This window comes from Medicago truncatula, chromosome 4, assembly GCF_003473485.1.
Source record: "Medicago truncatula cultivar Jemalong A17 chromosome 4, MtrunA17r5.0-ANR, whole genome shotgun sequence".
Taxonomy (NCBI): Eukaryota; Viridiplantae; Streptophyta; class Magnoliopsida; order Fabales; family Fabaceae; genus Medicago; species Medicago truncatula.
Genome location: NC_053045.1, coordinates 18360541 through 18377906, shown reverse-complemented (window position 1 = coordinate 18377906; position 17366 = coordinate 18360541). Strand labels below are relative to the sequence as shown.

The window sequence follows — 17366 nt, the reverse complement described above, 5'->3', positions numbered from 1 at the left end:
TTGAGGGAGATATATTTTTGTCTCCGAATCTTCGTATTTTCGTACCGAATCAGCTCCAAAACCCCTTTCTTTTGCTCCAAGACTCAATCCATCAAATATTCATTCCTGAAAATATAACAATATGCAATTGTAGTAAAATAGCTCAAAAAGGAAATAATAATAAAATAAAATAAACTTAAATCTAAATAAAACGAAACTAAATAACATATAAAAATATATAATAATTGACTCATCAATAGCACCGGCCAAAAAACATTGACTTTGTTCGGATTATATAATCTGAATTCCTACATAGGGTTTTCGAATTATATAATCCGAATTTATTCATTATTGGGTGGAAAATGAAGGTAACTTTGTACCTTCTGCAGGGTGAGGGTCACTTCAGATTATATATTCCCAAAATGTTCAAGAAAATATTTTTTTTGTGTGGTCCACATCGCACCGATAGTTTCTGTGATCCAGGACGCCCAAAAACCTCTATAAATAGATGTACATGTTTTCATAACCAAAAAGCATACCAAAAACAAACATGAAAACATGAAAACACCAAGCTAGCTGTAGTTTAATACAACGGGGGAAAACCACCCCATCTGTTCAGGATTCCCACTGATGTCACCCTCTCCGGGTTGAAGGGTCAGCTAAATCAAATCCACCTCGAACTCAAATACAAAGACACACAGAGGGTGGATGGTGTTGAGTATCGACGTCCGTCGATTGACTCAGTCGGGAGTGTGCGGTTCAGCCGGATGAAGCTCATGAACGATGACGAAGTTAGAACCATGTTCTCGATCTTTGGTTAGTAAAGTACTGGAGGGTCGATCGAGTTGGATTCTTCGTTGGTCAGATTTGTTGAACATATTCAACAAAGTTTGATCCGGCCCAAGAACTACGAAGACATTAATTTAGATGATTCGTGATGATGTGCTATGTTTTATTTAATTACATGTTATATGTTGTTTTTATTACATGTTTTATGTTGATTTTATTACGTGTTAGTTATAATATGTTGTTCAATTAGTTGTTTTATTATGTTTTAAATAATATATATTATTTAAACTTTCATCATGTTTAACTTTACGGTAAAGATGTTCATTTAAACGCTAAAATAATCCGAATTCAACTCAATTTTATAGGGTGTAAGTGCATTTCGTATTATATAATCCGAATTTTTTAACTAGGGTGTAAGTGAAATTCGGATTATATAATCCGAATTTCTTTATCATTGGATTCTTTTGTATGGTCCACATTGCACCAATAGTTTTTGTGGTCCACAACGTCCAGATACCTCTATAAATAAGTGTTTCTGGTTTTCATCTTCATTTTCAGCAAAACACACAAACACACGAAAGAAACCAGGAAAACTTTTGTCATTGTGCTGAAGATCTTTCTCATGTTGTCGCAAATAGATAACTCTCTATTTGATAGCATGATGTCAAAAATATATAGATAGATAGATACAAAGAGGTTCTAACTCTTTATTTGTCAAAAATACCAAGAGGTTGCTATGAGCCAGATCTTGGTGCCTTGGCGATATAAATATCTCTGTTGGCAAGGCAACATGATCTAACTCAAAACAATCCTCTTCAAACACCTTCCCTTTCATCGTTATGTTGCAAATCTGAATTCGAAAAGGTTTTTATGAACTCGATCCAGGTGGTACCTCTTCGAACACCATCCTAGAATATTATGTTGTTTATGTTGTTTTAAGTTGCTTACTTGTTTTTGTATGCATTTTTTAAATTATTTTCTATGTCATATTCATTGAAAACCCTAAAAAAACACATTCTGGTGTTGTTCGGATTATATAATCCGAATTTTTTTAGTTAGTTTCAGATTATATAATTCGAAAAACCTTAGTTTTTTTGGACGATGGCGTTTCACCAAAGGTTAGGCCGGTTAGTGGCATGTTTAATACATTTTTGGACAGTGGAACACGTTTTATTTGACTGCACTTATGATCTAGGAATGGTCTAAGGCTATAAATAGGCTTGCATCTTCAACAATTTCCTTCATTCTTCACTTCACCTCTTTTGTTACTCTTTTTTCTACATTTTTTAGTTTTTTAGGAGTGTTTATCGTGTCATCGTCATTGTTGACCGTTCATATAATCCTGGCAATTGCTTTGCAGCTTATGCGGGGATTATATAACGGTCAACAGAGACATTTGACATCAAAGAAACCACAAAAAATCACAGTTCGTAAGTTTTCGGATTTTATATTTCGAAATATGATAACAAGTTCGGATTATATAATCCAAACTAGGGGTATTTATGTCATTTTTTGCAGGGTGCGTGAGAATGCAGCAGGGTGGAAAAGTAATAGTCTAATTAAAAAATTATTACTCACTTAACTTTTAAAACATCTCAAGTTACTTCTAACTTAGTAAAAATAATTATTCTCACGAAAGTACTGAAATATTCTACATTCTAAAAGTACTAATTTACCCTCGCTTCTCAAATGACCAAAATACCCTTAATCCTGAAAATCCACTAATCCCAAGTCAAACTTACAAACAAGCAATTAAACAAATATAATAATAAAATAAAATAATCCTAACCAAAAACGGACTGTTACAATTTTTAGCAAACAACATAGAGCAAATTAAAAACATGGACAAAAAGTAATTTTATTATGTCAGAAATATAAAAGTTTAAGATTTTATCATTCTCTAACAATTCTTGTAACACATAAATATATTTTTGAAATAAAAAGGCAAGAAGAAACTTAACAAGAGAAAAAATATGTCATTTTATAAAAGTTTTCATTGAGTTTTAATGAGTATTGGTTTATGTGACATATGTTTAATTATTATTTTTCTGATGTTGAGATTTGATTTGGTTTAGTTCGGTTGGTAAAATAAAAATCGTAACCGAACCAAACCACGCGGTTTAGTAAAAAGTGATCTGAATACTTCCAAATCAAATGCAGTTTTTTGCAATTTCAATTTGAGTTGGTTCAGTTTACGATTTTTCTATTAGATTAATTTGGTTTTAAGACCATCCACAATGGTGGGTGCTTCACCTATTTAGCACCAGATTAAATAGGCACCCCATTGTGGAGTATAATACATGGGTGGCTATGGAGAAGGGTGGCTATGGAAGCACCCTCTCTATCTCTCTTCATTTTTCATGGGTTTGATTTAATAAATCTTAATAAAATAAATAAATTTTGTTGAAATGTAATGATATAAGATTATCTGTGGAAAACGGATGCTTATTAAGTATTACATTAAAATGATTGATGTGGACATATGAATTAAATTTAAGCATCCAATTTAGGGTGCTCTATTATGAATTGTCCAAACGATATAAAAGAAAAGGAAAAAAAAATATGAAATTAAATTGTCTGTATTTATTGCATTTACTTTTTTTTAGAGGGTTTATCGCATTTACTTACATTTATTAACTCTTGACTTTCTTTTTTGCTAGCATGAAGAAAAAATGTGGAGACTAAAATCAAATTTTTAACAAGGAAGAAAATAAAATATAATGAGAGATGAAATTCCCATGAGAAAAACTCATTTCAGTTATTTAGAATTTTCACCTTTTGAGATTACAAAATTTGCCCTCTTGCGATTCCTGGACGCGAAGGAAACCTAAGAGGCATGTCAATTCATTTGCAGTTAGTTTTTATTTTTTATTTTTTTTATTTTTTAATTTCGAATTAATTATTATTTTTCATTGAATTTTATTTGTTCTGCATAATTCTGTTGGGATTATATATATTTTTTTGATTGCATTGGTACTAGAACATTGAAGAAGTTGGTATTAGACTTTGTTCTAATTTGGTGACGTAGTAATTCAATGTGTTATTAGGGTTTGATTTTTTCAGTTGAATGAAATTTAAGATATTTATGAGGTTTTGTATTTTTTTTTTTTGAAGTAGAATTAGCATTCATAGATGTAGTTTTTAAATTATTATTACTTTGATGTTTTTGTTGTATTAAGAGTTGAGATGATTGTTGTTAATGTGATTTTTATTTTCTTTTTAGATGATTTCAGTTTTGAGAGGGATTTCAGTTAAATTCAAAGAACGTGGTGTGATGACAGAGTAATTTCATAATATATCTCTTATTTCAATCCGTTATTATTTTTACTATTACCATTTACCACACTTCAGAAATAGAGCTAGTGTTGTCAAATATCGTCGGGCATGATGGATATCGGTTGCGGCTTTTGGGCTCTCCGCCGTCATCAATTTCGGCCGATATAGCGGCGTGCTGGCGCCATTTGGCTCTCCGCCATCGACGACATTGAGTAGAGCAATTAACTTTACTCAAATGTTTTGTGAAGAATGCATTGTTTTAATTTATAGATTTAGAGTTAGGGACCTAGTAAGACTTGAGCTATAAGAGATGTATTTGAAAATGTTTGAGGACATTTTTGTGCATTAACCATCTCCTCTGAATGCAAGGTTACAGAATAGTGTTGTCTTTCTGTTGGTTGTTGAAAAGAGTGAAAACAAACTCTACTTATTAATTCAATTTGACATGGAACAAGTTCAAACTTTGAAACTGTTAAGAGTCCCACATCGGTAGGTGCTGGTCGTGAGTTAAGAGTCCCACATCGGATAGGTGATGGCCTGACAATGTGTTTATAAGTGGGGGCACCACAATTTCTAAGAGAAACTTAAACCACTTAATATTTTTTTTTGTACAATATGGAATTTATAAATCCAACTATTGAAATCAAAGTTCTTATAAAGTAGATCTAGCTTATAAATTTGCACACGAATGAAAAATTAATTGATACTTCATTACACTACATTCTTTTAACGTAAAATATGTGATTTAAAATACAAGTAGATCTTTTGTGTATTAGATAACATACCTACAATGTCCAAATTATTTGAAAGATATATAACCTGAAAGATATTTGATAATATAGCATGATTGCCCAGTCACATTAGTTAAATTTATATTTGACATGAAGTTATTATGCAGAATCTGTGTTTTTTTTTGAGCAATTATGCAGAATGTGTTAAAGTTTGACATTGATGGCATTTGATCCCGTCTCATTTGTTATAATTACTGTTGATATTTGTAAAACGCACTCACTTGTGTCTTTATTGAGCTCAGATATTATCCTTTTATGTACACATACACTTTCTATTCACATCGACCACATGGCGAGGTGGTTGATCCATGCAATGGTCTTTGGTATAGGACTTGTGTTCAGTGATAGTTATAAGCTTCATTTTCCTTTCCGTTGACAGTTTATTAATAGAAAATTACTTGTATACAATTCATCCTAAACTAGGCATTTCAAGTAAAAACCACAGGATCACACTCAGCATGTATGAGAAAGAAACCCCTTACATATCGATTACTCCATTTTATAAGAATGGTAGGGATGATAGTTTATTAATATAAAATATAAATCACAGGATCACACTCTATTCAAAACCGTAATGTGATTTCCATGTATTTGGAAAACCATTCATGGCCAAGCATGCACCCAATATAGAAATAAAGAAGTTTTAACTTCCACTTCATTTATTTTAGGTATCACCTGAATCTGTAAAGAAGTTTGTCAAACAATTTATGATTCAGAACACTGATATGAGACTTGAATCAGGGACTTGTAACGTGTGTTCGGCTCCTTGTTCATGTTGCATGCATCTTAATCAAGCTCTTATGGAGTCAAAGGCTGAAGAATACTCTGATGAAAACTGTCGCTTAGTTGAGGATACTCGGTATCCTGCAGACGAGGGTGATGGATCTTATGTTAGGGGCAGAACTTGTGAAAGATTGAAGCATTCTGACAGTGAAACCAGTAACATGCCTAGTATTTTCTCCAGTCACGATTCTCTATCTGAAAATACCGAGAGTAAACAGATCATTTCAGAAAAGTGTCAGGATTCTAAGTGTTTAGAAGGTCTTGATGATAGCATTTGTTGTATCAGTGGAGCCAGTAATGCTAATTTAGTAAGTTGTAGTAATCAAATAACTTCAGACAAAATAAATATATCTTCTAGTTCAGCTTCAGTTAGTCTCTGTGTGCCACAAGGGTCTGGAATTGCGCAATCTGTTGATATGTTGGGTTCATCTGAAATTCTCTCATCTAAATATGCAGACATTCCGGAAAAATTGTCAGAATGCTGTATGGAAAATGTCGATTCATCTCTGACCAAAGATAGAGAACCTATTATTGTTTCTGGTGAAAAATCTCTTCCAGATAAGGGTGAATTTGTTAGTGGTACGGCCGAAGTGTCACAAAAAATGTATCCAAAGTCAGAAGCTGATGCTGACAACGATGTTAGTGTTGCTGAAGATGGGGATCATAAATGTTCAGCCCCTGATGGGCTGCATGAGAAGGCTGAGGAGCAGGATGAAGTACTTGGGATATCTGTACCTCAACCAGAAGATGAGAGTGATGAATCAGATTTTGTTGAGCATGATGTAAGTACATTTTCTTTCATTATGTTGTTTCTTTTCACCAAAAAACTTGCTGAAGATGAAATGGGAGAGTTGAATGTAATGACTTGGAATTGGACGATGATAGATATACACATTTATACTCTATGATTTTGAGATTTGAGTAATGTCAAGCAATCAGCTGTTAATAAATGTTCTGCATACACTCCTCCCTCCATATTCTCCTTCCATCGACTTTTCTTGTGAACTTCTATGATGTTGCTTACTGAGGTGATGTTATTTTGTTTCATTGGCTGGGAAATAGGTAAAAGTATGTGACATCTGTGGAGATTCTGGTCGTGAGAACCTGCTTGCCATATGTAGTAGGTGCAGTGATGGTGCAGAGCACACGTAAGCAAAAGAACCTTTGAATTTGCTTTTTATTAGCGTCTACCATTGTTGCATAGTATTTTCCCTGAACTGAGTCTGACATTATTATATCTTTGAATCAGATACTGCATGAGGGAAATGCTTGAAAAAGTGCCTGAAGGGGATTGGTTTTGTGAGGAATGCCAATATGCTGAAGAGACTGCCAACCAAAGATTGGGTAAGCATGGAGATATAAACTAGGGCAGAGGAAAATAAATTTATGAAATCTTCTTTTATTATATATGATTGATCCCCCACACCATGTTTGGCCATTGGCCCCCTCATACCAAGTTTCTAGTTCCGCCTACACTATTTTTTTATTTTAAAAATTGTTCAAAGTGTGGCCAACCCCACCTACTGAGACAAAGGCATAATTATTTCTGTAAATAGTATTAAAAAGTTATTGGTTCTGAGTTCTGCACCCTGTATTCTTTCTGCAGTCCATAATTATTTCATTCTGGAACTAAATCTGCACTGTGTTTAGGGTAGCATAAGTACGAAATTAGCCATATCTATGGTTGTCTGCTGACATATTTTTGTAATTTAATTTTGTTTTTAAATTTAGAAGGAAAAAGTGGTCATAAAGTTAGTTCCACTTCTCAAATTACTGGCAAAAGGTCTTCTGAAATCATGGAATTAGTTGCAGCAGCAAAGAGGCGAGCCCTCGAATCACGCACTGGATCACCGAAGGCATCAAGCCCCAGGAGATTAGTTCCATTGTCACGGGAGTCTTCATTCAAGAGCTTAGACAATGGAAAGGAGAAACCTGTTCAAACTTCAAGGAGAATGGGTGTGTTTTACATCTGCTGTGCTCCATTACAACTTTCAATTTTTGTTTTCTTTCCTTTTAAGCAGTTTTTTCATTCCCTGGAAAATATATCATGTCCCGATTTTTTGAGTTTCATTTATCTGAATCTTGATTTTTTGATTTTATGGAAAGGTACATTGTTGAAATCTTGTTCATTCAACAACTTCAGTTCCAAATCAAGAGTCAAACTTGATGATGATGTTCCTCAAAAGCAGAAAGGGGGTGGTGAACATGTCTCTAAGAACACGGAGACTCCTATCAGGACAATAGGAAAACCAATGTCATTCAAATCCTCAAATTTGGGTCGTGCTACTGAATCAAAAGTTAAAATGCTTTCTCCTAAGTCTGGAACTGCTCAGGATTTGAAAGGATCAAGCCTTGCAAAAGAATCAGGTGTATTTGACAGGAAATCTCTGTCTAGGATTGATCGGCCTGTCGTCTGTTCAACTATGGCTAGTTCTGTCATTTCCACACACAATCAGAAGCTTACACCTCGTGGTGAAACTGTTAAACCTTTAGCAATTAACTGCAACCGGGATTTTAAAGTTAACCATGATGGGAAATCAAGTTCATTATCAAAGTCCGTTAATAATATAAGCAACAAAAGTTCAGAACCTCAAGTTATTTCAGGTGTCAACTCAATTGGAAGTGTATAATTACTGTTTATAGCACTATTACTTGCCTTTGTTTATTGGTTCAGTTATCTGTTCTCGATGTTTTAGTTTCATTGTAGTAACAGCATTATCTATCAAATTCTCTTTTATTTTAGTTTCTGTAGGAGCATGTTGATGATGGACTTTGTGCTAAGAATTAAGCAGACTATGTAAGCTGCAAAGATGATTTCTTATTTAGCATTCTTTGAATTGTGCAGAGAAAATGTCAACCAGTGTGGATGACACTCAATTGGATGGGCTACCTCGATTACAAGAAACAGAAAACCAGGTTGACAAAACAAAAGATAGTTATACTCATCGTGTGAGGTCAGATACTGATGCTTCAAAATCTCCGTTCTGTCATAAATGTAAAGATTTTGGCCATGCTACAGAATGCTGTACAGTTAGTGTAGCACAAGAATTTGGTACTGATGGATCACTTAATGCCGTAAGTAGTCCAAAAGAGTCACATACAAGTAATAGATTGAAAGCTGCAATTCAGGAAGCTTTGCTTAAAAGGCCTGAAATACACAAGAAGAAAAATCTAAATGATCAAACTGATCAGTTTCCTCCATCAGGCACAATCTTGAAATGTAAAGTCAGTTCTCAAGACCAAGTGGAGGTCTCTGCTTCTAACACACTGAAAAATAGTATTTCTGTTGTAGAAATCAATGCCAGGCAGGAAATGCTAGGGAATTCTACATCTGAAACGTCCAAATGTTTGTCTGGTAACGATTTGAAGCAACTTAAAACTGATTTTTGCTCTCAACTGAAAAAGTCAGATTCTGGTATTCCTGCTTCTGAAAAGCCTGTGTTGAGAGACTTGCCATATCATGCTTCGGCAAATTCAAGTGTTACATCAGAGAAGTCAGCCATTCCAGAATACAAATACATATGGCAGTATGTAGCAGATGACGAACTAGTTTTTTTGAATTGTTCTTGCTGTATTATTGGTCATGTTTTTCTATCAAGTTTTAAAGTTTTGTTTATGCAGGGGTGTCTTTGAAGTGAATGGAAGTGGAATGTCTCCTGACCTTTATAACGGGATTCAAGCACATTTATCCTCGTGCGCTTCCCCCAAGGTTCTTGATGTAGTGGACAAGTTCTTACCTGAAATTTCCCTGCACGAAGTTTCTCGCTTGAGCACATGGCCTTCACATTTTCATCAATGTGGTGCTAAAGAAGATAACATTGCTCTTTACTTCTTCGCCAAAGACATTGAAAGGTAAGAGTATGAATATAATGTTTTTGTTAAAACTTGACAGTAAGCTTTCAAGTACAAACGACACTTGCTTTTTTATAATTATTTTTATTTAGTTATTGGTATTTGAATACAGTTACGAGAGACACTACAAGGGTCTGCTGGATCACATGATTAGACATGATTTAGCACTCAAAGGTTTTTTTGATGGCGTCGAACTTCTCATATTTGCTTCCAATCAGCTCCCTGAAAATTCACAGCGTAAGAAATTTACTACGGACTCTTGCTAAACAAGGCTTGATAATAGCTAACTTGTGAATGAGAATGCTTCTAGGTTTGGTGTTTAAGGTTTATGCCTGCATTAGTTTTGTAGTTCTGCAGGAATTTAGTTCATATGCGATTTTGTTCTGTAGTGCATATTAGATTTTTGGTTTTATAAAGCATGGCCATTTAGAATTCTGATAAAGCTTGTCTGATGAAATGCATGAAGGTCATAAAGAATGTTAGTGTTTTGTTTAAAATTTGTTGTATCTAATTAGCATTGGTTCATGTTATCTATTATCTTTTGGTCAACATCTTTTCTCCCTTCTGATCATGGCGGGGGATGTTACTTCAACAGTTTACTTGAGTGAAATTGTAAATGTACATCTGCATAACGTTTTTAACAAAAAAATCAATTGCTTGAATCCTATCTGTTTCTGCAGGTTGGAATATGCTGTTTTTTTTATGGGGCATATTTAGAGGGAGGAGGATTAATCATTCAGATTCTGCAAAAGATATTGCTTTACCTAGTTTGAATGTGGCGGTGTCAAATGAGAAGGATTTTCCGACTGCTGTCATGACCTTGTCTGATACCCGCTGTTCACCAGTGCGCATCGATGAAGAATCAATAGCTTGTGGTGATATTTTCAGTGAACTTCCAGCCACTTCTGTTGACCAAGGTCATATTATGCTAAGTAGGGATTTTGATATAAAAGAAACTATTTTTGACCAGACACATTTGGGTTCACAAGTAAACTTCGACAGGCAAGATAGTAGAATCAGTGCCAAATCTTCGTCAAGGATTTCAACAAATGGTATACAACCGTGTCCAGAAATGAATTCCACTGGTTCATCTCTGGTAATGTCATTATCCGCATGTGTGTAGTTTAGTAGACAAAGTGTTGCTGTTCCCTAATTGATATAAATCTGCTTCCATGCTGTCAATATTGTGATCTGATCCTCATCTCCTGTAATAACTTCAAATTAGCAATGCTATTTTTACGGTCTTACTCTTACAATGATGTTAAGCTGTTAATTATGTTAGTTTGCAAATACTTGGGTGATTACATCTAAGGGAATATTAAACATTAGTAGAATAAGGAGAGAGTAATGCTGCTAATAGTAATGACCATCTCATTATTTTGAACGATGTCTTTGCTTTGTGCAGAAACAGAAAGGTAGTTTGTCAGAGCATGGACTGCACAGAGGGTCAAAACCTCTGGAAGAGGTGGGAATAATTGTAAGAGCTATGACTGTGGAAACAAAAGCTAATTGTGGTATTTCTGTCAAGCAAGAGAACTCCGTGTCTTCAAGGATTCCTCATGTTGACAATCAAGAGGTACTCACTGCAAACAGCACCAGGAAAGATAAAATTTCAGAGAGAACAAACAATAATGAAAATCATCGAAGGCCTAAAAGGAAAGAGAGAGAAGATGGTCTCAATATTAATGTAGAAGCAACTTTTCAGGGAGATCTGGCCATAGAAGCGGTCAGCTGTCGGCTACCTAATGTTATAAAAGTTGAGCATATAGACCATTCTGACACAGTTATGGACGCTTCTGCAGCTGGCTGTCAGGAAATGCCTCGGAATAAGATAGATGGGAAGTTGGAAGATACAGACAGTTCTAGCAAGCTGCAGTCAGGTTTCAGTGGAATCTATGGATGTTACAGTTCTGTAGCTAGGGATTCTTTGAATGGAAGTTCTGCATCACTTGTAAACGATTTTGGTTCCGCATATTCAGTTGAAGACAAAGGATGCAAAGAAGCTTGTGATGAGAAAATCATCCACGAGGACCTTGGAACGACGGAAAAAACCTTCTTCCCTATTGATACGCACAATACAAATGACTCACGATTGGTGCTGGATAGCATGTCACTGAAAGGGCCTCACTGGAGCGGTGACCAATTTGAAGTTGGGATTCCACGTCTCGAGCTTGCGTTGGGAGGTGAAATGGAACAGTCACTGGAGGGTACGCGTCCTTTCTTTGCTGGGATAGCTGATAAGAAAAGTAACCAGGAAAAGACTCCAGATTGTTTGGAAGCTGAGCAAGAGGATGGCGACAGTGTTGCCGCATCTCTTTCCCTGTCTCTATCTTTCCCATCTTCAAACAAGGAACCCACAAAACATGCTTCAAAAGATGAGCATTTGCCTGATGTGCATCACATGAATTCTTCGTTGCACCTTTTTGGGAGATTTACTGACAAATAAGTATGCTGGTATTTCTCATGTACATTCAACTGTTTGAGATTCCTTCGTTAAAGATAGAATACATCATGTAGTACACCTATGCACCTGTCCATGTGCCCAGCAAGAATCAGTAAGTTTTTTTTACCCTTTGATAAAATATACATGTTTTGTAATAATAGTATCATTTTGGTTCAAGAATGCACTAGGTACGGCTGTTTGTAAATAGAGATAACTTAAAGCTGATATTATCTCAGAAATGTTACTAGGAACTTGCGGATGACTATTTTTATGACATGGTTTCCTATGTTCCTGGCTTTATCATCCATCTTTGTCATTTAACTATTTGCTGGTCGTCAACAACTATTTTTTTATTATTATAGATGATGAGCACTTAACTATTGTTTTTTACTTTTAACAAATACTAGTTTCAAGCTAGGGCCATGGTCTTAGAGTAAGACCTTATCGAAAAATAAAACGTTATCCTAAATCTACGGAAGATACACTACTCGGAAGTTCACATATCACATAATTCAAATAGCTTGCAACAAACTTTATCTTTATAATAAACAGATAGGACATATTGTGAGGTTCATAACTTCGTCGAGACTCGTTCATGGTAATCCTCAACCCCCCCAAGTTTAATATCTCGGCTTTTACTGAACATTAGCGATATTTTGCTAATATTCCTGTGCTAGTGCATCTTGTTGAAACAACTATTGGAGCATTACTTACATGAATATTGACAAATTATTGTTAGTAATTTCACACTTTATTATCCCTTCAATACAACAATGATCTAATCTAAATTATCGATTTACAACCCCCTGCCCATCCAGGTTTGTTTGCATAGATTAAAACTTAGTACAAGTTATGAGCATGTTTGTCTTCACTCATTTTGAATTTTGTTAAATTTGAGGAACTAATGTTCGGTTTGATGGTAAAATTGAAGAATACACTTTGAATTTGAGAAATTTTAATATCTACTCTTAATATAATACACCCTATGGTCACTATTATAAGCATTTAATGCATGCGGTCTATAATAAAGTATATATACATCATTAATTGAATAAATTTAAAATGTAGATTTTGCTTTTACTAATGACCTGCAGGGTGTAAGTACTAATTGCAATAAATGTTGCCTTTACATTGAATTGATGAATTTTTTTATTTGAGTGTAGTCAATATTATGTTTGTCCGTGTACACATGCATCCAATGATGTGGTGTTACATGCAAATATATAATAATTGTACATCAAAAGAGTATACTATTAAATTCTTTTAATTTGTCTCACAATTCATTACAAAAAAACCCATAACCATAATTATAATTATGAGAATTAAGATCATCTCCATTTTCTCTCTGTTACTAAAGTTTTTACATGTTTCAGGGTGTATAAAAAAGATTTGGACACACTTTTGTATTGATATTTCTAAAACTATAGTAACGGAGAGAATGAAAAAAAGGAGAGAAACCGGTTTAGGAGAGACATTTTGACACCTTTTGAAAGTAAACAAAGATATGTGACCCTAAACTCTCGAGTGGTTTTGTACAAAGTCATGTCCTTTGCTCATAAAAAAATCAGACAAAACCGTGCCGAAAAATTTAAAGCAAATGGTGTTCTATAAATTTCAGTATCCATCCAAGTGTGTGTTGGATAAACATTTAAAATCTAATTTTAGGCATCAGTCATAAGCTTGATCATATAGGGGATGATGATCAAGCTTGTTCATATAGTATTTTGGCTTAATTGCACTTTTCCCCCCTATCTTTTGCTAATTGTGCAATTTTGCACCCCCTCTTTTTTTTTGAGCGATTTTGCACCCCATCTTTGTGTTCAATTGCACTTTTGCCCCTTATCTTTTTGCTAATTGTGCAATTTTGCATCTTCTCTTCTTTTTTTTGAGCGATTTTGCACCCTATCTTTAGCCCCCTTTCCTCTCTTTTAATGATGATTTTGAAGAAAACACAATTGACAAAAGATGGGGTGCAAAATCGCTCAAAAAAAGAGGGGATGCAAAATCGCACAATTAGCAAAAGATAAGGGGAAAAAGTGCAATTAAGCCTAGTATTTTTAACTGTAAATCCACTATCTACTGGGAGCGAGGAGGTAGAAAGAGGTTTGAGGAGGTAGAAAGAGGTTTGAGGCATCCAAAATTTGAATTTAAAAAATGAGGGGCAAATGGGCAAGGTTTTCTTATGGAAGAAACAAAAGGTTGCTTTCTCAAAACCTTGAATCTGCAGACAAGCATTAATTAGATTTGTTTTCTGCAACAATTTGGGCCAAAACGTGAAAATCATTACCTATTAATTTTTCCAATTTATTGTCTTTTCACTCTCTCTATTTGATTTTGGGTTAAATATATTTTTGATCTCTATAAATATACAAACTTTTTGTTTTAGTCCATCTAAAATTTTTCTTCAATTTTTAGTCCTTATAAAATTTTCAATTACTACTTTTGATCCCTATTTTAAATTTAATTTTAGTATTTTTTTAATAAAATTGTGCAGTAAAATACTTTCCCAACAAAATTAATTTTTTTTTAACCAAGCATAATTTAAATATGAATTTTTAATCGTCAAAAATATAAAAGTTCATATTAAATTCCTGTTTTGTTAAAAATTCTAAATTTTTATGGGAGAGATTCTATAATATTTTGAATTTTTCTGAAATTTTTTATTCAAAAATATGAATTCTATATATGAGTTTACTTTAAAGGAGGGATCAAAAGTGACGATGGAAATTTTTTAAAGGACTAAAAGTTGAAGGAAAATTTTAAAGGGACTAAAACAAAAAGTTGGCATATTTATAGGGACAAAAAATATATTTAACCCTTTGTTTTTTACAAAAATATTTCGTCGGATTTTCATATTATAGAATCTAAACTGAGTTTTCACTTGTTTTTGAATGAAGAATGAGTTTACTTTAAAGGAGAGGATTGTGTTAGGCCTCGACAGCCAACGTAAAACTTTGTCAAATCTCTATGACATGGACCAAATACGAAATAGTGTGAATGCTAGGTCGTTTCCCAGAGGAAATGCGCTGTATAGCTCGAGTACAGTGTCAAATGAGCAAGGGCCGCTGCATCGCCGCCTGGATATAGTGAAAAATAAGCAAGGGTTCCCACATCTTCGTGAACGGGTGAGGGTAAAGAATCTAGTTCATGAGAGTATGATTTGTTTTGGAACATGGAACACAGGTACTCTTATGGGAAAATCTATGGAAGTAGTAGACACTATGACTAGGAGGAGCATCAATTTTATGTGCCTACAAGAGACTAAGTGGGTGGAGAAAAATGCGAAAGAATTAGATAGTTCAGGATTTTAGCTTTGGAAGAAAGATATTATGGATGTTAAAAGGATAGGAGATCAGATTATAGCCCTAAAGTTTGTAGTGGAACAAGACACCTTAAATGTAATTAGCGCTTATGCACCTCAGGTAGGGTTAGAAGAACACCTTAAAGTAAAGTTTTGGGAGGAGCTAGAAGGCTTAATTCAGGATATCCCATTGGGAGAAAATATTTTTCTAGGATGAGATTTAAATGGGCATGTAGGGAGTGTTTCGAGAGGTTTCGAGGGCATGCATGGGGGTATGGTCTCGGGGAGTTAAATGCGGAGGGTAATTCCATCTTAACTTTTTCATCGGCTTTTGATCTTACTATCGTTAATACGTATTTTAGGAAAAGAGAGGAGCATCTCATCACTTACAAGAGTGGGACTTCATGTTCTCAGATCGATTTCTTTCTCATTAGGAAAAGAGCTTAACTATCGTCATAACTGGAGAGAGCTTAACTACCCAACATAGAGTAATGGTGATGGATGTAAGGGTTAAGAGGAGGGAAAAGAGAAGAGGTCGTAGCGGGGCTCCGCGAATGAAGCGGTGGCTTTTAAACTGTCGATAATCAATACACAACCTCATACTACCATCTTTCTTCTTAACTAGCAATACCGGCGCTACCCAAGGTGAAACACTTGGTCTTACAAACTTCTTATCAAGTAAATCTTCTAACTATTTCTTCAACTCAGCCAACTCAGAAGCCGACATACGGTAATGCGTCATAGACACATGCTTCGTACCCGGAACAAGATCAATCGAAAATTCAACTTCTCTTTCTAGGGGCACATCAGGAATTTTATCAGGAAAAACTTCTGGGAAGTCGCACACAACCTGTAACTTATCAATTACTGCTTGATTCTCAACAGACAAGGACGCCACCAAAGAAAATATCAAAATTCCATCATGCTCTAACTGTTTCAGCTGCTTAGTAGACAAGAACTCTGCTCCACTCTCTTCTTCGACAGAAGAAAAGTATACTCCTACCAATTCATACCAAGAATTACATCCATTCCACTCTAAGGCAAACAAACCAAATCAATCTAAAAATCTCTACCAAACATAGATAAAGGACATCTTAGACACACTAGAGAAGTAGTCACCGAACCCTTAGCTGGAGTTTCGACAACCATTTCTCCATTCATATTTGACATAGTAAGACCCAATTTAGAAGCACAATCAAGAGCAATAAAACAATCCGTAGCACCAGTATCAATAATAGCAACTAAAGGAGTACTGTCAAAATAACATGTACTTCTAATCAATCGATCCTCATTCTCTGTATGGTACCAGTCAAAGCAAAAACTCTCCATGTAGCCTGCGCCTTCTTAGGCTTCTTGCATTGCGAACCAATATGACCCTCTTCATTGCAGTTAAAACACACAACATCATCATGTTTACATTCTGTAATAGTATGCCCTTTCTTACCACAACGGAAACACCGTTTCACATCTCCAGTACAAGCATTACTCTTATGGCCTTTTTCACCACAACTATAGCAAACAACTTCAGCAGTAGTATCTTTCTTTCTAGGCCTTCTCCCATCATTCAATCTTTGTTTACCCTTATCAGCAGGAGCACTGTAAGGCTTAGGGCAATTTTGCTGACTCCTAGGTCTCCTTTCATTCACGGCCTTGTAATGAGCTTTAGTATCTTCCTCATAGATTCTACAGCTGCTCACCAGTTCAGAAAAGTTACGAATCTTATGATACCCAATGGCCAGCTTGATCTCAGCACGCAAACCATTCTCAAACTTGATGCACTTGGAGAACCCAGTAGTCTCAGCAGTGTAGTGTGGATAAAACTTAGCTAGCTCTACAAACTTTGCAGCATACTCAGTCACTGACTTATCACCCTGCTTCAGCTCAAGAAACTCGATCTCTTTCTTCCCGCGAACATCTTCCAGAAAGTATCTGTCTAAGAACTCTCTTCTAAACACAGCCCAAGTAACAACTCCACCTCCGTGCTATAGGATAGGTAAAATACTCACCCACCAATCATCAGCTTCCTCAGCTAGCATGTGTGTACCAAAGCGCACCTTCTGAACCTCATTGTATGGCATAACCCGGAAAATCCTCTCAACCTCTTTGAGCCACGTCTGAGCTCCATCTGGATCATACCTTCCTTTGAAAGTAG

The 17366-nt window shown here is 35.2% G+C and overlaps 2 protein-coding genes across 9 annotated transcripts in view; one reads left to right on the top strand and one right to left on the bottom strand.

The window, feature by feature from the left end:
• The first annotated feature begins 3420 nt into the window (after nucleotides 1–3420).
• LOC25479298 (uncharacterized) lies at nucleotides 3421–12218 on the top strand. Of its 8 annotated transcripts, none has more exons than XM_024774904.2 (12): nucleotides 3421–3602; nucleotides 4002–4050; nucleotides 5577–6400; nucleotides 6681–6766; nucleotides 6868–6962; nucleotides 7350–7574; nucleotides 7725–8222; nucleotides 8464–9145; nucleotides 9240–9470; nucleotides 9583–9707; nucleotides 10151–10566; nucleotides 10876–12218. In XM_024774904.2, exons 3-12 carry the CDS (start codon nucleotides 5615–5617, stop codon nucleotides 11914–11916), a joined length of 4185 nt encoding a protein of 1394 aa, XP_024630672.1. In that variant the 5' UTR covers nucleotides 3421–3602; nucleotides 4002–4050; nucleotides 5577–5614; the 3' UTR covers nucleotides 11917–12218. The 8 variants fall into 8 exon arrangements, with proteins under 8 accessions (XP_024630672.1, XP_039689760.1, XP_024630671.1 ...); XM_039833826.1 differs by having other exon boundaries at nucleotides 4002–4058; XM_024774903.2 differs by lacking the exon at nucleotides 4002–4050.
• Nucleotides 12219–16491: 4273 nt separating this feature from the next.
• LOC120579914 (uncharacterized) overlaps nucleotides 16492–17366 on the bottom strand; it is a 48913-nt gene continuing 48038 nt past the window's right edge. Inside the window, exon 4 of the mRNA XM_039832675.1 lies at nucleotides 16492–17196. Coding sequence (XP_039688609.1) covers nucleotides 16492–17196 — 705 coding nt within the window. The remainder of the gene's footprint in view (nucleotides 17197–17366) is intronic.

What these genes read in the sequence shown, in the direction of transcription:
- LOC25479298 (XM_013588285.3), top strand. Translation starts at nt 5,543, where the DNA reads ATGATTCAGAACACTGATATGAGACTTGAATCAGGGACTTGTAACGTG. An exon ending in CAGATTTTGTTGAGCATGAT is followed by an intron (nt 6,401 to 6,680) that starts GTAAGTACATTT and finishes GCTGGGAAATAG; the next exon opens with GTAAAAGTATGTGACATCTG. An exon ending in GACTGCCAACCAAAGATTGG is followed by an intron (nt 6,963 to 7,349) that starts GTAAGCATGGAG and finishes TTTTAAATTTAG; the next exon opens with AAGGAAAAAGTGGTCATAAA.